The following is a 21338-nucleotide window of genomic DNA, read 5'->3' as shown; positions in this document are numbered from 1 at the left end:
CGGGCACCCGTGGTCTCGGGGCCAGCGGCTGAGGACCCAGGGGGACCCAGTGGCCCGAAGAGGTCCTCCCTGACCCTGTGGATTGTGGGGGCAGCAAGGCTCGGGGAAGTTGAACAACTTCTCTACCATTCTCCTGACCGCCCCTGTGGAGACCTTGGTCACAGCTGGGGGTTTGCACCGGCTCTGGGCATGCAGGGGCCTGGGGTCCTGGAGAGGCCGATAGCCTGGTATGGAGCCCTTGTGGGAGGCCTCAGGGTGCTGGTAGGGATGTGACCCCGGACGTGTTGGCAGGTGCCGGAGGTCAGAGGACGGGGAAGCCACCAAGTTGAGCTGTTTGGACACCGGGAGCACGAGGCTCTAAGGCCAAGATCTGCCAGGTAGAAGGCGTCACGTGTGGGCAGATGACATCCCACCTGGGCTTCCGTTTCCACATAAGGCCCGCAGCACCTCTGCAGGCCACGCCAGCCTTCAGAGCCATTTGGTGCGGCCAGCATGGGGAGCTGGTGCGGTTCTCGGAGGGCTGAGTAGGGGCGTGGCAGGCCGGACGGGGCAGTCTCCTCCCAGTGGAGCCCCCGTGCCCTGCTGTGACGGAGGGGACGCCGTCTGTCCTGGCAGGCTCCCAAGGGCCCCCCACCTCCATGCTGGCTCCGGCTGCCCCCAGCTGCACCTCTAAGCAGCCACCGTGTGTCCAGCCCGAAGGGGAGGGACTTGGGCGTCTTCAGCCACAGGATGGGGTGCAGCTCGTCAGCAGGACCAGCCAAGGGTCGTGGGCACCCGGGGACTGAGTCCTGGGCCTTGCAGTGGGGACACAGACCCACCACCCAGCGGTGGGTGACCCAGACATGCCGCGTCCTTGGGGTGTGCAACGGGGGGGTTTTCCTGAGCCTTAGGTCCCAGCCCAGGTGGGCGGGGCGAGAACTGCAAATCCCTGTGGCTTCTGCCTCCCCTACGTCGTCGTGGTGGGGCTCGGGAAAGGTGGGGGGGGGGGGCCAGCCCTGCGTCCACACCGCTACCATCCCCTTCCTGGAACACGGGTTTGACGGGTGCACGAGAACCCCACTCCAAAGCGTCGGTTCTGATGACTCTCCAGTTTGAATCCAGCTCAACGACGGGTTCTCAGCTGTCACCTTGGAACCTGATGCATCTGGGAGACGGCGGCCAGTGGCTTCCACAGTGTGGACTCAGAGTCCCTTCCCCTGAGGGGCGGGAGGACGCTCCCCGGAGACGCCTGAGCGAGGGCTGCTGAGCAGCTCGAATGGCTCTGGCTTTTTAATTATTGTGCAAAGGAAGCACTTAGCGTTTCTGTTGTGGTCAGCAGACAGGCTGCTTTCCGCTTCCACTGGGCGCCAGGCCCGCTCTCCGCGGCCCCCCACCCCGGTGACGCTGCACTGTCTTCCAGACTCGCCTGCATGCTGAGCGGGGACGCGCGAGGGCGTGCGCACGCACGTGCTCGCCTACGTGCCACGTGCACAGACGTGCTCGCACACGTGTGCGTATGTACATCCGTGCGCACGCGTGCGCACACGCGCCCCCCCGTCCCCAATTCCTCTGCAAACGTGGCTCTCCAGGCTCCTTGGGAATTTAGGACTGAGTGTGAACCTTGAGGGACACCTCTTAGGAGAGGGACCGGGTCCCCTCAGTGACCTCAGGCCACGGGACGGCCAGTTTCAGCACTGCCAGCAGGTGGGGAGACGCACTGTTTTCCCAGGATGCCACACGCCCGGCCTGAGGAGACGGGGGGCCCCTCCCCAGTGGCCTGCCCAGAGGTGGGCCCAGGACGAGAGGGCTGGGAGACTGTGGTTCTGGCCTGGGGATGCCGGTGGTGGGCGTGGTCCCCTGGCCTCCTGGCCCCCAATGACGAGGCCGATGGTCTTCTCACGTGGCACCGTGGGCGACACATGGCCTTTCTCCCCTGCCGTCACCCCCAAACTGAGGTCACTGTGCAGTGGGGACAGTCCATGAGTGGCATGCAGGCTGGGTGCCCAGAGGAAACTTCCTCTCCAGAAGGGTCCTTTGGAGTGGTGCCGTGCTTGCATTTTGACACGGGACCCCACAAAGTGTGGTTCCGTGCTGGGTCACACAGATTGGCCCGTTCATAGCACAGAACTGTCCTGAGTCACTGGTGTTCGGACTGTTGGTGGCAGCGTCCTGAGGCTAGGGGGGTGGAAACCTGGGCCCGGGCGGGCTTTGGCACAGGTGAGGGTGTGCGGGTGTTGGCTGTGGGTGGGCCAGCCCTGCTGTTACTTCTCAGACCACGCGAGGCTCCCCACAGCTCCTCTCGTGTCTGGCCGGCAGACACGGACCCTGAGGCCGGATCCACGCCCTCCCTGCTCTGGGCCTTCCCAGACCACACGTGGCCACCAGCGCGCTCCCCCCCTGCTCCCCGGTGACCGGCGAGGCGGGAAGCTTTTCCTCGTCCGCGCCGGCTGGCGTGCGTGTTCTTGGACCTGCCACTCGCCCATCCTTTGCCGCTGTGTCTTTTCTACGAGACCTGCAAACATTCTTGGGGGGACCTGACCGTGGTCATCCCCGCAGGCGCCTTCTCCCTGTTGAGCGCTGTTCTGTCCTTGTCCTTGGCTCTGTTCCTTTGCATGCTCGGGTCTCTGCACATCAGATGCCTTCCTGATGCCAGATGGCTTCCCCCTGTTTCTCTCCCAGCCTTTTCCTCGGTGGGGGCCGCGAGGTGGGGGCCGGCGCTAGCCGCAGCGTAGCCTCTGAGTAGGTGGGTGTCAGCCCCGCCCAGGCCAGGCACGCGCCTCCTGTCCCGTCAGCGCGGTGGGGGGCACGTGGTGCCCACCACCCCTCCCGCGCCCTCAGGTCCCTGCCGTGTGTCCTTCCTTGTGCCAAAGCCTCCGCGTCCCGTGGCTGTGGCGCTGGGTGGTGACGGCGGCAGGAACGTCTTGGCTATCGTCACGTGTGTGTTTTTCAGTTTGAGTTTTGAAAACAATGTGTCACGTTCTGAGAAAACGACGGTGTGTGCTGACGGGAGCCGATCGCCTCTGCCCTTTTGTCTGGAGAACGGACTGCTGAGCTGTGGGCGCCGTGACCTCCTCATGCCGGTAGTGACAGCTTCCAGCCAGTGTCTGGGCACCACGCGGTCTCCCCGGAGGCCCTGTGAGCTTCGTGGCAAGGGCGGCTCGGGGCGTGGGGTTTGCACGGCTGCGGGTCTTCCCGAGGTGCTTGTGCTGTGCTCCTGCTTCTGCCCTGGCTCCTAGGGTGCGCTCAGGTGGGGCTCGCTCACTGAAGCTCTCTCGTCTCTTCTAACAGCTTTCGGTCGGTTCCCTCGGGTCTTCTAGGTGATCGGTCACGCCGGCCGCGATCGGAGCCGAGTTGTCGATGTTCGTGGCTCTCCTTCCTCTCTCTGTCTCATGTGGCGGCCGTGATGCCCATCGTGGTGGGCAGACTCACGTCCCGGGGAATGGCAACCCTATTTCGCAGATATGATGTTGGCCTAGGTCTCTGGAAGGTTCCTTATGTTGTTGGTTATTAAGAAGGTGTTTTCTTGCATTTAATTTATCAACAGATCTTGAACAGTAGCGAGTGCTTTATTTGCGTCTACCGGTATGATCCCGCTGGATTTCCCCCTCGAATTTCTTAGCATGATGAAGCATATCGCCCTTTTTTAAGATAAGTTTTATTCCACGTTGTATTTCGGCAACGCAGTGTTAATACACCACTGGGTCCCACCCGCCGACGGTTTCTTTGGGCTGTTTGTACTTAGAGCCACAAGGGACGTCGCCCGATGTCAGTGTTGGTTCTGTGCGCATGTGATTTCAGTGACGCGTTCGGGCCGGCCTTGGGGACCAGGGAGAGCAACCCTTCTGTGCTTGGGCATCGGGTTGACCGAGGGGGCAGAACGCGAGTGTGAAAGCTCCCAGTGCCTTTGGTGGGAGGAGTGTGTCCTTGCCTGTTTGCCTTCCTGAGGTCTTGCTGACTGACCCCTTGAGCACCAAGGGGGTGGTAGTGAGAGGGACAGAGAGGCACAAAGTCCTGGCTCTCACCACCCGAAGGCAGCCGGCACCGGCACATCTCGTACTCGGGACGGCTGCAGCATCAGCCCGGCCTGGCTTCCCAGCGCCCTGGGCCTCTCCTAAGCTTCAGGACCTCGTGTGGCTGCTTAGGCGCCATGAGCCCACAAGTGCTCAACTCAAGTACAGGAATCGTGCGTCCTGGCTTCACCCAGCTTGTTCCCGGGATCCCGTGCCACTGTCCTGCGGCCACAGTGCCAGGCGTGCCGCTGGCACTCAGCCGTGGCTCTCCCTCCCACGGGGTTGGGGCACGTGACTGCGTGTGCACCAGACTGCCCAGGGGACTTCCCTTCGTGCGCGCCGGGCTGTGCGCTTCCTGTCATCCTTGGCCTCTCCCGCTGGATCCCGTAGGTCAGCGGCACAAATTGGAACTCCCCAGAGGGGCCTCCAGCTGACCTGGAGAGGGCTGGATGGGGACTTGGCCATCCCAGGAACTTGACACTTAGGGTCAGAGCCTTCATCCAGTGGAACGTGGCCAAATGTTGTTCAACGGCCCAGCATTAAAAGCCGATGCTGACTGAGCCCTCTTGGGCCAGGTATTATGCTGAACGTCTTGCATTTTCCCTTCTTTCACCTGCATCCAGTCTGCTCATGAGGACGGAAGGCGTCCTTGCTTACAGAGGAGGAAACTGTGGCTCAGAGACGGGAAGTGACTTCCCTGGGCCTCCCGTGTGAACTGATGGGACAGGAGCAGGCCACACTTGAGTCACCGGGACCCTCGGGTGCTGCCTGAGCCTCGTGTGTTTGTGCCGACAGGGCCTGCAAGTACCCAAGAGGAGCAGGGCCTCCCCCACCTTGCCTGGAGGCAGGGGGCCGCCCTACCCTGGCTCCGGAGGTTGGCAGGTCCCACAGATGGGGCTCCACGTCTCATCCCGAGGGTGTGAGGGCTGGGGGGGAGGGACGCCTTCTTTAAGCTGCCGAAGCACTTAGTTCTTGTAGAAATCAGTTCTCTGGTGCGCCCATCACAGGAGATGTGAAAGACAATGGGTATGGTCTCAGGGGCCCCAGATTTCCTCCCCAGCTCCTCAGGTAGGCAGGGAGAAGGCGTGGGAAGGGGCATGTAGACTGTGTCTGGGCGGTTGAGCCACGGTCACGTTCTTGCCCCCCCTTGGGCAGGGACTCATGCCCTGAAGCTCTCAGTGAGACACGCCTTGGGTTAGGGAGAGGTCTCGGCCAGATCCCGACGCCTCAGGGGGCATTGCTCAGCCATGTGTCTCCTACAGTGGACCCAGAGACCCTGGGGGCCCTGCCCTCAGCTAGCACAACAAACAGCGTCCCTGGGCCTTCCACGGTGCTGGGGGAGCGTGGCAGGATGCCAGGAGGCCTGCGGGGTTTCTGTTTACCACCCTGTGCTCGCTCGAGTGTCCAGTGTCACAGCAGCACCACGAGGGACGAGGGGCAGCACAGCCTTACCATTCACCCCGGGGCTGGGGCGTCGGCCTCCCACCCCCTGGTGCTCTTCCCGCCCCCGGCGTCCCCTGAAGCTGGAGGTCATCCACGGACGCTGCCAGGTCTGAGCCTTCAGACCGCCAGAGAAAACCCAAAGCAGCTCAAACTGGGAGGGAACAGAGGCAGCCATGGTCTTGGGGTTCTGCTGTGGAAAGAGGCTTTTAGCAAGAGAGGGGCAACATGGCCCCAATCTCTAGCCACGTGGTTTCCCCTGCGTGCGCCTCCCCGCAGTCCCGCCAGCTTGTGACTAAGGAAAAACATGAGGGCACGCTGATGCAATTAGGAAAATGTTATTTTTCAAATGCTGCCAGATCCTCAGGGTTGACCCTGTAACCTGGGAAGAGACTGCACGGGCGTGTCAGGCCTGCGTCTGCAGGGACGGTCCTTACGCAGCTCAGCTCCGGAGGCTGTAGGCTCGAGGTGCGGGACCTGTGTGTTGCAGGGGCCGGGGAGCGTGGGGGCTCAGGGAGGGCTCCTGCCCTTCCCAGTGTGAGAAAGGAGAGGAGGGTTTCATAGCACCTACCCCCCCCCCACCTGCGTGAACCTCGAGCTCCAGGTGAGTGCCTGACCCCCGCCCCCGCCTCGTGCTCCCAGCCTCCAGGCACAGCCTGCCCTCAATTTTCCAGCTCCAGGAGCTGAGTGTGGTCAGCAGACTCCTGGCCCTGCCCGAAGGCCAAGCCCAGCTCCTCTGTCCCCCTGCTGCTCTCCTGTCAGTCAGGCTCAGCCTGGGGAACGGACCTGCTAAGGTGGAGAACGCCCTCCCTCAGTGCACACTGCTCTCCCTGCAGCAGCTTCGGAGGGGCCAGGGGGGCCCAGCGCAGGGCCCCCCCACTCTCAAGTATCAATGCGGAGGTGCTGTTCTCCTCGGGGTCTTGGCTCTCAGAGGAGCCTGGTGAGCGTGAGCCCAACAGGTGGAGAATTCCTGCCTTCTCACAAGCATGCCCCGAGGGCTGTCTGGGAAGCAACACTGAGGGATGGCCTGGGGCTGGACGCACCTAGAAGGTTAAGTGATACCAGAGGACCAGGAGTCCAGGGTGCTGGTTGAAGTCAGGAGCCTGGGTCTCTGTCTGCACACCGGTGACATTGGCAGTCTCTGTTTGCACACCTGTGACATGGGTGGTCTCTGCGCATCTGTGACATGGGGGTGTGTGTTCCCAAGGCATTCCATTAACAGATGTGCGGTTGCCTTGCTGGGTCAGGTGCTGCCACGCTGCTGTGGGGCTCACGGGGTGGCTAGTGGCCCTATGATATGGGGAGCAGAGAGGTGCTGATGTGCTGAGGGCTTTGAGGGCTGCTGGCCCCTGCCCCACACTTGTGCATGGGTAACTAGCCAAAGTTCACTTCCATGTGGAGATGGGGGCGGGGAAGGTGCAGGAGCCCTGGAACACAAATCCTTGCCCCTCAAAAAGCGGTAGACCACCAGGGTCTCTCCTGGGGCCGGCCCCCACCCCTGGTTCCACCACTGCCGGTGTCTTTAACTCATGTGATAGGGGCAGGGGTCTCTGTGGTCTCAGAATCCTGGTGACAACAGGTAAGGGCACTCAGCCAGAGTTCAAAGAGATCCTGACACCTGCCCCCTCCCAGGTTCTGATCTGACCCAAGCCGCTTGGCCCCAGGCAGGCCAAGGACAAGGGCCTCTTCTGAAGGCTCCTGGTCATTCACCCCCACCCGTCCCCCAAGAGCCTGAGGGTCTGGGAGGAGGCCTTTGGGTCAAAGATGGGTGTCCTGGACCCTGAGGAACCCCAAGCAGCCAGCCTTAGCAAGAACTGTGGAGGGGAAAGCAGGAAGGCTTACAGGGCCCTGAATTGGCCTTGACAAGCCTCCCGCCATGCCCTGGAGGTGCGTCGGAGTGAGCCCCAGGCAGGGGCAGTGAGTGCATCTCAGTGGCCACAGGCCTGGCGGTCTGGGTGGGGCTGCTGGGGGCAGGCCAAGGGCTGTGGGGCTTACAGTGTGTGCGTGTGGGGGGGGGGGGGGGTTCGTGCAGGCAGGCCCTGGGGCGGGGGGGACTGCAGGAAGCTGGGCCGGGCAGAGTGGTTTGGGGGTGCAGGCGGGAGGGGGGGTGGTGCTGGCCAGGGGCTGTGTGGGGCTGACCAGGCAGGTGGCAGGTGGGTAGGGGGCGCAAGAGTCCGGCTGGGGTGGAGTGGGGGGTGCAGGCGGGAGGGGGTGGTGCTGGCAGGGGGGTGGGTACAGCGCGGGGCTGACGGGGGGGGGGGGGGGGGGGCGGCGATGGCTGCAGGAGGCGGGGCCGCGAGGGGGGCCGGGAGGGGGGGCGCGGGCACAGCGCGGGCGCGGGCTGAAGGGGCGCTGGCGTGTGCCCGCAGGCAGCCCGGCGCCGGGGACGGCGTCCGCGGGGACGGCGCGTGCCTGGACACCGCCAGCCTCAAGATGAGCGACCTGGACACGGAGGTGCTGCCCTTGCCGCCGCGGTACCGCTTCCGGGACCTGCTGCTGGGAGACCCGTCCTTCCAGAACGACGACAGGTATGGTAGGGAGGGGGTCGCGCCGCGGCGCGCTCGGAGCTGTCCGCGGTGCTGAAGGCCGGTCCGCTCCGCTGCCCTTCAACTTTCCCGGGCTTCCGGACGGGAGAAGTTTCGGGTGGGGGCTGGGCGACGTGGGAAGCACCTTCCGGGAGGGGCTCCCGGAGGGGATGACGGAGAGCTGTGTGCTGGGGAGTCTTCCCAAACACCGGTCCCGGGGCCAGGCGTCCCCGCGTCTGCGCCCAGCCCCCCGCCCCACTCGCAGCCCTGCCGATTTGGGGGACAAGCCAGCGCCCGAAGCAAGCCGGTGGTGGAGCCCCAGAGCCTGGCTGAAGGCTGGTGTCCTCCAGACTCTGGCTGTGGCCATTTGTCACTGACTGAGCGAGTGCCTTTCGAGCTTATGTCGTGGGTTCTTATGGAGGGGGACAGCATTCCCTCACCTCAAATTCTCCTGGGTGGACAAAAGCAGAATGAACTGGAGTCTTTCGGTAAGAGACCAGCAGAACCTTGGGAATAATTCATGCGCCGAGGGAGCTGGCAGGAAGCTGCAAGCAATGTTGCTTTTCTCTGCCTTTTCCCCAAATAGCTGTCTTGGGTAAACAGCGGCCCTTTAGCGCTGTCAGCCTCAGGAGAGCTGCTTTCGGGCCTGCCAGTGAAGGCAAGTGCAGGGACTCACGCGGGGCTGGAGCCTGCGGGGCTTGGGAATGAGCCCGTTTTCCTTGCCTTGTGTGTTGAGGGGCCTTTGGTACCTGCTGGTGCCTCCCCCCTCCCCGCCCCCTCCCAGCCCCGGACCCGGCAGAGCGAATGTGCATGCCCCCTCCCCCAGCAGTGCAATTATTCCAGGTGGCACGTGAGGTGTCCAGGTTGAAATGGTCAGGACGCAGACTGAGCCTCCAGAGGATCAGTTGCTGGAGCCGCAGCTGGGAAAATGACATTAGTGACTGAGGTCGGTGTGTAAGGACAGTGCCCGTGAGGAGCTGCCGAAGCTCGCTGTGCCGACCCCTGAACACAGAGCTTCCTACCTGCCCACGCCACATCTGGTCGCGTCCTCCGAGCAGGGGACAGAAGACATAAACCGCCATGTTCGCCCACTCATGGCCAAGTTTGTGGGTTCAGCAGAGGGACCTTCTGCATTCTGTGTTCTCTCTTGTCAGACTGAGTGCTGTGGTCATAAGTAAGCTCACCCAAGGGCTCACACCCGGGAAAGAGCTGAGCTTCACTCTCTGGAGAGGCAGCGGGATCAGGAGGGTCCTGGTGTATGCGGCTGGGGGCTCGCCTGCCCTCCTGGAACGCAGGAGGCCGGGGGCTTTCCCGAGTCAAACCTGTGTGCTGAGCGTCCTCCTACGGCAGCACCAGCCCCTCAGCGCCTAGTCCCCTAGGACCTGCTTAATTCTTGAAAACAGCAGCTCTGGGGATTTTTCCAATGTGGGAAGGAATGGCGTCTGTCTCCCTGGGCAGACCCAGGGCCTCTGGACGCATCGATAAATGCCAGTGTCTGTGGTTGATAAAATTAGAGTGACGCACCCCTCCCCTCAGTTTTCAGGAGTGGATGGCACTCACCCCAGAGAGGAGGCACCGGGCCTGGGTGGACATGCCTGGCCCTTGGAGCGTCCAGGGGCCTCACAGGTGGGGAGGGGGCTGCTGGTTTGCGCGTCAAGACAGGTTCCTGGTGATGTTACCCCCGCTGGCTTGGGGGCTGGAGGGGAGCCTGTGAGGCACAGTGCTGGCTGCCCAGGGTTCCAGGAGCAGCCACCTGGGGCGGGGGTGGGGACTTGTCCCGTATGCCCTGCCAGCCACTGTATCAGGAGCCCAGTTGGAGAAGTCTCTCTGTTTTCAAGCTTCTCTGGCTCAAGTTTGGTTGGTCCCTCTCATGAACCCTCTCGTGCCCATGGACATCGGGGCAGGCAGTACAGGAAACCAGCATGGTGTACGAAGGGTGGGGTAGGGTACTGAGATCACTGGACACCCCCTTCCATAAGGACACATACACTAGGAGGCACGCGCTGGGCTTTGAGCTGGCATCCAAGCTCAGGGAGGAGACAGTGAAAGCCTGGCTATGGGAGGCCCCCTCCTCGATATTTGTGGCCCCTCGAGCCTCTCCCTCTGTGCTCGTCTCATCCTTGATGTCTGTGCCCCTCCCTCATCACTGATTCCCAAAGTGGAAGGTGGAAGCAGGCTTCTCCCCGGCCCATCAGGACCCCTTCTGCACGTATGGGGAGCCTGTAAGGATGTTTCCGGGGGCACGGGGCCGGCAGGGGACCTGGGCCTGTGGGCTGTCCCTCTGTGCCATGAGGTTGGGAGCTCAGGAAGACCCTGCCACTAGCACAGGGTTGGCCCCCTGCCCCCCCCCCCCCCATCAGCAACATTCTCCCGGAACCCTTTCCGTCCCCCTGTTTTCCACCTCCAGCTCACGGGCCCCAGGGCAGGCTCTGGCGGGGGGTGGGGGGGGTACTGATGCCCTGGCGTTCGGCAGGCTGTGAGTGGGCGGCCGGGGCTGTGGGCTTCCTGCTCTCCAGAGAAATAAAGCCACGAGCAGTGAGTCACTGCAGCCTCACACTGTGGCCTTGGAGGGAGGGAGAGACTCAGCCCACGTGGGCCGTGGGCCAGGCTGCAGCGCCCTCTGGGGAGAGGGGGGAGGGGGGCAGGCGGGGGAGGAGGGCGGAGCCAGAGCTCACAGACCTTCCAGGGAGCAGCTGAGGTCTTAGGACGACCTTCACCGCTGCCTGCGGGACCAGGTCTTGGGGTCCCAGGGGGCAGGGCTCTCGGCAGAAGCGCACCTGGACCCTCCAAGGCCTGGAGCTCAGGACTCCCTGCCCCACCCTGGGACAGCCCGCTGCCCGTGTGCCCAGGGCCCAAGGAGCCGCTGAGGAGGCCCCTCCTGTCCCCTCCCAGCCCTGTCCAGGGCTGACCCTCCTGTGCTCCCGGGGTCTGAGTCACAGCTGGAGGCTGCAGGCCCCCCCACTGTGAGCCCTCCTCCTGAAAAGGTGATGACAGCCCCAGTCACCTTGAAGAGCACTGTGATGGGACCTCGCCTCGAGTGACACGAGGGGGAAGGGGCTCTGCCACTGGGCGCTTTGCCGTTAAGAGTGTTTCTCCCCCTCCTCGCCTGCATCCCGGACAGGAGGCTCTCAGCCCCACTCCCCACCCCCGGGCTCAGGATGATGCAGGTGGGCTCTGTGCACTGAGGTACAAGGGGACACGGGGGCTGTCACACCGCAGCCTTGTCCCCCACACGGGGCACAGCTGTCAAAAGGCTGGGGTGGGGAAGCCACCGGTGAGGACAAAGGGCCTGGCATGTGGCCATCTCCCCGACTGCAGGACCCGGACCGCCTGCTCTCCGCAGCTGTCCGCCAGCCAGGACTGGCCCGGCGGGGTGGCCGGAGCCACAGCTGGAGGCAGTGTCGGGGTCTGTGCCCTCCCCTCTCCCAGGCCTCTGAGTGCAGGACACGTGCACACGTAGAAGCATCCAGGGCCGAGGCTCTCGGGGGCGCTGGGGGCTGGGGGTGGGGGGGACATCGGCCTGCTGCAGGAAGGAAGAGGAGGCCGGGCCTCAGGGGTCAGAATGCCACCCCCGCGGCTGTTTGCCTTGGCCCCTCTGACAACAGAGCGTGGAGCTGATGTGTCTGCAGTTGAGCAGCACCGGATAGTATTTCACACAGCAAGCTGGGAAGTGGGGACAAGGCCGGTCCTGCGTTGCAGGGGCAGGGGGGCCTCAGACCCCTGCCGGCCTGCGGCGGGGACAGGGGACAGCCACGGCCCCCGGGGCAGGGGCTCCTCCTCGACCTCGGTCCACGGGGCCCCTCCAACCTGGACTGGGTGCGGGCAGGGCTGGGGCCTCTGCGGGAGGCGTGCCCCTTCCCTGCCCCTCCCCTCCGCCGAGCAGAAGGGGATCAGGCCCCTGGAGCGTGCACAGTGAAGCCCCCCCAGGAGTGGGGGTCCCATGGAACGGCTCTGCCCTCAGGGCCGTTCAGCTGTAACTGTTAATAAATGGACGTCACTGAGCCGCACTGGAGATGCCACCAAGCCCGCGCATGGCTCCGAGTGGGTTCTGACCCCTCAGGGTGCTCCCTCCGCTGTGCTCCTGCCCCTCCCCCAGCCCTTGGCCTCCCTCTTCCCTCCTCCCTCCCGCCACCCAGGGCTCCTGCAGATGAGGCAGGGGTAGCCTGGGAGGGCAGCACGGTGCAGAGGGCGGGACACTGTTCTTGCTCACTGGTACGGGACCCAGGACCCGCCTGAGAGCCGCAGAGGGCAAGCGTTGGCAGGGATCTCTCGTCTGGAGGGGCGTCCGGGACAGCTCGGGGGCTGTGAGGGAAGCCAGGGCCATGGGGGCCGCAGGCTGGCCCGAGCCTCGCACACGTGGGTTCCGTGCGTACCGATGAATATGGAGGGCGCTTCACGGTGGAGGGTGGCCGTGGACGCGCCCCAACCCGTGGCAGTCCGGCTGAAGCAGGGGCGGCGTGACGCCAGAGGAGCCCCGCTGCTCGGCCCCGTCCGCTGGGTCCCTCCTGCGTGGGGCTGCTGGGCCCAGGCCTCCTGGGGGCCTGCCTTCTCCCTGCGGCCCGACTCCTGGACGGGGCCGACCCACAGGGTGGGACAGGGTGAGGCCCCAGCTCTGCCCCGGCATCTGCTCCTTGCCCAGCCCTGGCTGGGCGCCTGTGTCCACTGCCAACCCACAGGCCTCGGAGGACACAGCCGATCAGGGAAATGGTGGAGGGCCAGGCTGGTGTGGCCCCGATCAGGTTGGGGGGTATCCCACCACCTTCAGCTCCACGAATAGCATTGGATGGTGCCCGGGCAGCGGGGACGTGGAACGAAAGCCAAGCCCCTCCTCTCCCTGCTCCCCAAGACCCCACTGGGCCCGGAACAGCCACCCAGGTGTCCCGCCTGCTGTCACACCAGCCTGTTGGATGAGCCCCCACCCTCCTCGCTCAGGCATGGCATCCCTGTGTGTGCTGACCGCAGCGTTGTCCTGCCTGTCAAGCCCCTGCATGGTGGCTGGGCGCTTTCTGGCTTCCCGCGGAGCAGGGCTGGGGCGCGGGCGTGGGCTCCAGGAGCCGATGCTGGATGCCTGGAGAAGGCTGCTTCTCCAGGATTCTGCTTGGGGCTACGTGACTGAGTCAAGGAAAAGCCTCCGGTGGTGCCAGGTTCTGGGCAATTCCATGAGCTTTAAGGTGTCCTTAGGGAGTAAAATTTGTGTCTTGATTTTTCCAGTCACTTTCTGGGCCCAGGGTTCCTCTGCCTGCATCTCCCTCACTCCACTGTGGGCCGGCTTGGGCCGTCTGTTCCCTGATCTTGTTCCCCGGTCACCTGGGGCCCCCCACAGGGAACAAGGGCCTGGGGGGTGGCTGGCGCAGGGCAGAGACAAGGGTGGACGACTCCCTGTGGAGGCTGGGATCCTGGGGGCAGGTCAGGCCTTCCTCCTGCTGGAGTCCCTCCCTCCAAGTGGGGGTTCTGGGGACTTGAGTCACCTCTCCCCCAAGCCCGGGAGGCCAAGAGGGGACAGGGGGAGCTGCGAGTGGATGGACAATAAAGGGACACCGCAGACAGACAGGAGAGGGGCTGGGGGTGGAGGGGCACAGGCACGCGTGTGCTGAGATGGGTCAGCCAGGCTCGGGGACCTGTGTCTGCACTTGTGAAACGGGCGAGCTGCTCAGTCTTCTGGGGGCCAAGGGTGCATCAGCATTCCTGGCTCCCCCTGCCCGTGCCCTGGGGGCATCTGGGAGTCCGCATGGTGGGGAATCAGGTGTCCCCCGGGGAGCCCCGTTCCCCATCCTGCCCCAGGACTGTGCAGGTCAGCGTATGTCTCCGGAGACTTGTACGCGTGACTCAGAATTCAGTTCCTCCTCAACCGGTGCAGAGCATGGCACAGATGCCCAGTGAGGGGGCAGCCGGCATCCTCCGGGGTCACAAAGACCACGATCAGTTTTGGTTTCAAGTTCTAATTCCCGTTGGTCCCTTGATGTGCCACTTATTGCCGTAATGGTGTCGTGCAGGGACCATCCCGCCGCCTCCATCTGAAGCGAAGCTAGGGGGCGGCAGTGTTCAGGTTGTGCTTCAGTCAGCTGAGCTGTGTAACAAAACACCACAGCTTAAACAACACATTTATTTCCCGCGGCTCTGGAGACCGTGGGTCTGGGAGCAGGGTGTCCGCACAGCCGGTCCCAGTGACGGCCCTCTTCCCGGGTGCAGGGGTGGTGTGGGGCTGGAGGGAGCTCCCCAGTGTCTTCTCATAAGGGCACCAGCCCCATCCCCGGAGCCACCCTCATGACCTCAGCTAACCCTAATCACCCCCAAGACCCCCCACTCACAGCATCACGCCGGGGGTTAGGGCCTCAACACACGAGCCCACGGCAGGCTTGGAAGGTTGAGTTGACGCCACAGAAGGAACGGCAGTTCATCCTTCCCGGGACTGAGCTGTGCTTTGACTTAAACTCCTTAAGCTTTGAGGGCGACCCAGGAGAGCCTGGAGAGAGAGCCCGCTTGGAGCCTCCTCTCCCCTCCGGGCTGGGCGTGTGTGCCGGCTGAATGGAGGCAGTTCCTGCAGCAGAGGGACCTGTCCAGGGTCACAGCGCTGCTTAAGGGGGGCTTCAGGAAGAGCGGGTCTCCAGAAAGTGCCCCAGACCCCTGTGGTGTTTTGACTGAGCCTCCACCCGGGGAGCGGGTCTACCTGGAGCCCGTGCGTGTGATCTTACTTGGAAATGGAGTCTTTGTAGCTGTGGTTAAGGTGAAGCTCTCAAGGGGAGCTCATTCCGGGTGAGGGCAGGTGCTACCCTCTGTGAAGAAGGTGTCTTACAAGAAAAGACACACAGGCAAACCCGCGTGAAGGCAAGGGCAGAGGCTGCAGGGACGCGGCCACAGGCCGGGAGCACTGGGGCCCCCAGGAGCTGGGAGAGGCAAGAAGGACCCTCCCTGGAGCTTCCGGAGGGAATGAGGTTCTGCCCACACCTCGATTTCAGACTTCTGGCCTCAGAACTGGCAGAAAATAAATTCCTGTTGTTTCGGGCCTCCCGGTTTGTGGCACTTTGTTACGGCACCCCAGGACCCTGACGTCCCCATCACAGGGTACGAGTGTGATGGGGGCAGGCGGCCCCGAGAAGCTAGGGACCCAGGGGCCCGGCACCCGCCCCCTCCTCCGGTCTCTAAGGGAGTTTCCAGTGTGGGGTTGTGGAGCGCGTGCTGGGCCCGCAGGGTGGTCACTGCCCGTGTGGGGTGGAACCCCTGGTCTGCTGAGGCTGGACGGAGACTGTGAATAACTTGGCCTCTCCTTCTGCTGGGGTGTTTTCCGGGGCAGGGCCTGAAGTGATATTGAAAATACACTCCCAAGCGGAAATGCCGGAAAAGAGGCCCCCTCCCACTGGGCCGCAGGAGCCAGGAGCAGACAGACACCTCCCCCCACCCCCGGACAGCAGGAACGATGGCTCCGGGCCCTGAGGACTCCAGAGGAGGGGCTGTGGGGGCGCTGCCTCCTTCGTGACCTTGACCCCCACGATAGCCCAGGGAGGAGGCTGCTCCTATGGGGCAGCAGGAGCAGGGAAAAGGCCTGGGGGTCGGGTCGTGGGGAGGGGACGGGCAGAGCCAGGAAGGTGCCTGGACTGGGCGGGGGCTCGGGTTCTGGTGCAGGTGTGGGGGGGGGGGGGGAGTCTGAGGGAGCAGACGTGGGTGCCCCCAGCCTCTCTTCACAGCTGTGTGGTGGGCAAGGGCAGCTCCCCAAGCATGGCAAGGCCCTGGCCAACCCCACCGCATCTCTGTCCCTGGGTCCGGGGACAGGAGGCCCCTCTGGGGGCTGAGCCGGCAGCACCCTCCTCCCCAGGCCCACGGGGTAGGGGGGCCGGGTCCTGGCTCCTTCCCTCCTCCCTGCCCGCATTCTGAGCCTTTGTGGGCTCCTCACCACGTGCCCGCTTCGGGGGCCCGGGGGTCCAGAGGGGCTAAAGAAGCGAGGTCATCTTGGGAAAGCCCCTCCCATCCAGCCCCTGGAGCCCAGGCCCTGCTCCTGCCCGCATCTCGCTAATTAGCAGCTCATTCTCTCTGTGTCTTTGTCTTTCTCTGCCTCTCTGGCAGGTTTTCCTGTGTTTGGGGCCCCCTTTCAGAGCACTTAACCAGGGCCCAGGAGCAGGGAGAAGGGCCCTGACCCTGTGTCCCCTTCTGGAGGGGAGGGTGGGCAGGGACTCCAGCTGAGTCTGGCCGTGGCTGTAATGCCCGTGTGCGGGGAGATGTGGCACCAGGGCAGGGTCGGCCCCCCCAGGCCAGCCCTCTCACATCCCTCTGCATCCTCTGGGCAGGAGTGGACACAGATGGGCTGTCTGGAGCTGCCAGACTGTGACTCTTTGCGGGGGTCCAAAGGATTTTAAGATGGGGAGAGTACCCTGGTAGCCCCAGGTGCCATCGAAGTGCCCTCAAAAGAAGGAGGCAAAACATGGTTAAAATGCTAAGCTGTGTTATGTCTACTTTACCCCAAGTTGAAAAAGAGAGAGGCGAAGGGAGATTTAACACAGACTGAGGAGCCCACTTCAGGACAGGGGCAGAGATCCGAGGGACGAGGCCACAAGCCGGGGGACACTGGAGCCACCAGAGGTGGGAGGGGTCCCCTGGAGCGTCCAGGGGACGGCAGCCCAGCCGTACCGACCGTGGACTTCTGGGCTCAGAACTGGCGGGACCGTTTCTGCTGTTGGACCACCCAGCGTGCGGTCCCCATTAGGGCAGCAGCGGGACCCTCGCGCGAGCTCTCCCAGCTGTTGGGGGAGCGGAAACGTCCGGAGAGATCCTCTCACTCCCGCCGGGCGGCAGGAAAGTGCCAGCTGTCCAGCCGCCCAGGCGCCCAGGCCAGGCCCCTGTTGGGAAGTGAGTGTCTCACGGAAGCAGATTCCGAGCGGCGTTTGTGGGGCATCTGTGACTCACGCCCTGTGCTGGGGAGGGGGCAGGGGGAGAACGGGGGAGATTCTGGTGGTGCCCAGGAATTGGTTAAGGGGCGTGGAGGTGAGTGAGGGGCCGGCGGGGTCGGGGGAGAGTGGCAGCAACCTGGCCCGGGGAGACCCCACCCGGTGGCCCCCAGCCCCTCGCAGCTGGTCTGCTCAGCCCAGGGGTGTTGTGTCCTTCTGGTTATTAGGGCTCAAACTGCTCTTGATCCAGAATGGCTCCCGCCAGGTGCGGCCCCTCGGGATCTCCAGGCCGCCCAGGACCGTGAATACGATGAGACGTCCCGGCCACGGCCAGGATCAGGATGCGTCGCACGGTGTCGGGGGCTGAGCTTCATCTCTCCTAAAGTCATGTGGTGGACTTTTGACCGCCTGAGGCTCCCCGCCCACCAGTGCCTCAGAAGTGACCTCGTCTGGAAACAGGGTCATCGCAGGTAATCAGGTGAGCATGAGGTCGTCAACGTGGGCCCTGATCCTGTACGACTGGAGCCCTTTCGCCAATGGGGATCTGGAGACAGGCGCAGAGAGAAGACAGCCGTGTGCGGGACGAGGAGGCGGCCTCGGGAGCACAGCCCCGCCGGCGTCGTGGTCTTGGGCGTCCGGGCTCCAGGACCGCGAGGGAACGCGTTTCTGTTGTTTGAGCCGTGCGCCTGTGTGGCGTGGCAAGGGACTGTGCGTGGTAATTCAGGTTACCGGTCATCTGAGCGGGCCCCGTCCGACCACACGAGCCCTGTGGAAGCAGAACGTTTTCTCTGGCTGGAGCCCAAGAGGCAGAGCTTTGGGGCCCGGGGGAATTTGGCGCACCGTTCCTGGCTCTGAGGACGGGGGAGCCACGCGCCAAGGCGTGCGACGGCCCTTCACAAGCGAGCCGGTGACAGCCGGCGGGAGCAGGGGCGCGTCCTGCAGCCTCCAGGAACTGAGTCCTGCCGGTGGCTGGATGAGCTGGCGGGCGGAGTCTTGCCCAGAGAGTCCGGCCCTGCCTGACACGCGTCGGCCTCGCCAGCCTCGCGAGGCCCCACGGAAAAGCCGAGCTGAGAAGAGCCAAGCTAAACCCTGCTCCGACGTGGCGCCAACAGCACCGTGAGATGATAAAGGAGTTGCTTTAAGTGGCGACGTTGGCGATGACTTGTTACACGGCAACGGCAGCCGAGACGCCTCTTTCCTGCAGAACGGTCGCCGTCTGTGTGTGTCTGGGTGCCTCTTCCAGAGCAGCTCAGTCTGCCCCTCTGCCTCCGGTGCTCCTCACGGGCTGGCTGTCGGGTCCAAGGGCTGGGCAAACGATTTAGGTGAAGGGACATTTTAGGTGACATGTGGTCCCACGTCTCCTGGTTTTCCCTCCACTGCGAAGATAGCTGGGTTAGGGACAGCAGCACAGCCCTGCACATCACCCCTGCTGGCAAGAGGGACTTTGCAGATGCGATGCAGGTAAGGCTCTTCACGGGGGGCAGGGGACGCTCCTGGATGGTCGCTGTGGCCCAGTGCTGTCACAGGGTTCTCGGAAGAGGGAGGGGGAGGGGCTGAAGCAGAAGTCACAGCGGCGTGAGGAAGGGACCCCGAGAAGCTGGCAGAGGTGGGGGGTGTCCTCCCCCAGAGCCTCCAGAAGGAACCAGCCCTGCCCACACTTAGATTTTAGCCCTCTGAGCTCCGGACTACGAGACGGTAAATGTGTGTTGTTTTAAGCCACTAAATTTGGGGTGATTTGTTACAGCAGCAGCAGGAAACCCATCCACCCTGTCGTAATCATTGCCCATCCTGATGCTCAGCTGTCCCTGCTGTGTCCGCGGAGAGCCCTGCCAGCTGGGTTCTGTACCTTTCCTCCCCAACTTTTTTTTTGTGAAAAAAACACGTAACGAAATTTACCACCTTTTTAAAAAAATTTTTTTAAGGTTTATTTTATTTTTGAAGGAGAGAAAAACAGAGTGTGAGCAGGGGAGGGGCAGAGAGAGAGGGAGACACAGAATCCGAAGCAGGCTCCAGGCTCCGAGCTGTCAGCACAGAGCCCGACACGGGGCTCGAACTCACAAACCGCGAGTTCGTGGCCTGAGCCGAAGTCTGACACTTAACCGACTGAGCCACCCAGGCGCCCCTAAAATTAATTGTCTCAAGGGCGCAGTCCAGGGGCGTCAAGTGCATTCACACTGTTGAGCAGCCGTCCCCGCTCCGTCCCCAGAACGTGTTCGTCTTCCCAGACTGGACTCTGTCCCGTTACACACGGACCCTCCCCTCCCCCAGCCCCACCCTCCCGCTCTCGGCGTCCGTGGCTCCGACTCCTCCAGGGCCTCCGGTGAGCGTCCACTCCTACAGGACGTGTCCCCCTGTGACGGGCTGGCGTCACTCAGCACGGTGCCCTCCAGGTTCGCCCACGTGGCAGCAGGTGCCGGGATTCCCCTCCTTTTTGAGGCTGACGTTCCCTGGTGTGGGCGGACCACGTCTTACGTACCCATCCTTCTGTGGTCCATCTGATGGACCCTTGGGTTGCTTCCGTGTTTAGCTGTCGTGAGTGACGCTGCCATGAACACGGGTGTGCAAATACCCGTTCGAGACCCTATTTTCAGTTCTGCGGGCATCACGGTAACCCCGCTTCTCGGGAAGCCCCAGACCCTCCCACGATGCCTGCAGCGTCGCACGCTCCCGAAAGCAGCACACGAGGCTCCCATGCCCCACACCCGTGCTGGCACATTTATTTTCCGTTGGTTCCAGAGCAGCCGTCCTGGTGAGTGCGTGCTGGTATCTCGTGGTCGTCTTGAGGAGTTTCCCCAGTGTTCGGTGGCGTTGAGCATCTCTTCACGGGCTCACGGGCCCCAGGCCGGAGCCTGGGAGGTCTAGCTGTGGTCCCGGGGACAGCCCGGGCGCCACCCCAGCCGGGCGATCAGCACACCCTGTGGCTCGCCTCTCGCGGAGTGGGGCTGCGGGTGAGGACTCCCAGGACCCCGTGGGCACACACCGGTGTGGCTCGGGAGGGTGGAGGCAGGGGCCTCCCCTGGTTCCCCTGGGCACCGCTTCAGAAAGTCCGCGATGCCGGGCCTGTGCCCTAGCATCAGGGTTGCCCCTTGCTGCCTTCTGCCGTTTCCACATCTTCCTGGGTTCCGGAGGCTCCTGGGCCAGCCTGCCCACCTGCCCTCACACCTCCAGACATCATACCCGGACCCCGTGGGCCATACCTGCCCCGGGGCGCCCCTCCGGCCCAGCCGCCCGCGGAGTACCAGGCATGGGCGTCCGGCCCGCCCCCCGCCCCCCCCCCCCCCCCCCCCCCCCCCCCCCCCCCGCCACGAGACGGCAGCGTCTGGTCGGTGCGTGAAGGACGGATCGGTGACCACCCCGTCTGCTCCTCCCCGTCTCGGGTGTCACCGCCCACCCATCCCCTCAGCCTTGATTGACACCCCCCATCCAGTCCTCCAGAAGCCTGGCTGCCTCCACCTCAGACACCCTGGACTTGGCCTGGCCCTGTCCCTATCGTCACAGGGATGTGAGGTGACGCCCCCCACCCCAACCCCCCAGGACAGCCGTCCTGCAGCAGGAGCCGAGCGGCGTTTATAGCGCTCCAGGCCAGGGCGCTCGCCCTTGTCCGCCCTCCCACCACGGCCGTGGGCCGGAGGTCGCCCGACCCCAGTGGGAGTGGGCAGTCTGCGGCTCTCCTCACGGCGCGCCACGGCCGGGGAACGAGGCGCCTCGGGCCGCTGCCCGTGCCCAGGGCCGGCTCTCCTCCACGGCCAGTGGACGCGGCACCGGCCGGAGGCTAAAGTGGATGACCGTTTTCCAAACGAACCAGTCCTTATGTAAGTGACACGGCGGCCAGCTGGAAAGGCCTCCGCCACCAGCTCCCGGACGCAGCACTGACGGCTGTCTGGTGGTCCTTCCACGCACGTCAGCCGGTTTCTCTCGTTAGGGCGCGTCATACAAAATGTTGGAGAAGCCTTGCCTTGTCACCTGACACTTATCCTGGACCCCAGAAGCCATCACTACCCTCAGAGTCCAGGACTGCAGCAGCCACGGCGGACTCGGCAGACGGGCCGGCCCGAGAGGCGGGCGCCGCCACCTGGAGCCTCGGGTGGGCCGCAGCAGCCGTCGAGGAACATGAGCTCGTGTCTGTCTGGGCAGAAGTGCATCCCGAGGGCCCTGCGGCTCCCGGCACCTCCTGGGGAGCCCCGCGAGCAGCCCGGACGTCCGGCCCTTCTCCGCTACTGACCGGACCCGGGGAGCCTGGCCCTGCCCGGGGACGGTGCCCGGACCCCAGAGCCACAGCTGTGGGGACGCCACCTGTGCCCGCGGCCCCGCTCGCCGCGTGCCGCGGGCACCACCACGTGTGGCTCGCTCTTCCAGCCGCTCCGCGTCCCTCCACGGGAAGGGGGACAAGCGGCTGCCATCTCCTCGTCCCCTCCTCACGCAGGCAGGCAGGGGGCTTTGCCCACACAGAGCCCTCATGTCTCCAGGGCAGATTCCTAATGGAAACGCGGTCGGGGGGATGCTGCTGT

The 21338-nt window shown here is 64.1% G+C and overlaps 1 protein-coding gene across 4 annotated transcripts in view; it reads left to right on the top strand.

The window, feature by feature from the left end:
• The window catches only part of KCNT1 (potassium sodium-activated channel subfamily T member 1), a 60676-nt gene that overhangs the window by 3479 nt on the left and 35859 nt on the right, over positions 1-21338 (top strand). For 3 of the 4 annotated variants that reach the window (XM_081790997.1, XM_081790995.1, XM_081790993.1), the window contains exon 1: positions 7798-7957. In XM_081790997.1, coding sequence (XP_081647123.1) covers positions 7863-7957 — 95 coding nt within the window. In that variant the 5' untranslated portion in view covers positions 7798-7862. Of the gene's footprint in view, positions 1-7797; positions 7958-21338 lie in introns of those variants that run through there. The other variant, XM_081790998.1, reaches the window with a different exon arrangement.

The sequence above is a fragment of the Panthera onca genome, chromosome D4 (assembly GCF_046562875.1).
Source record: "Panthera onca isolate mPanOnc1 chromosome D4, mPanOnc1 haplotype 2, whole genome shotgun sequence".
Lineage (NCBI taxonomy): Eukaryota > Metazoa > Chordata > Mammalia > Carnivora > Felidae > Panthera > Panthera onca.
This window is presented reverse-complemented; position numbering and strand designations above follow the sequence as displayed.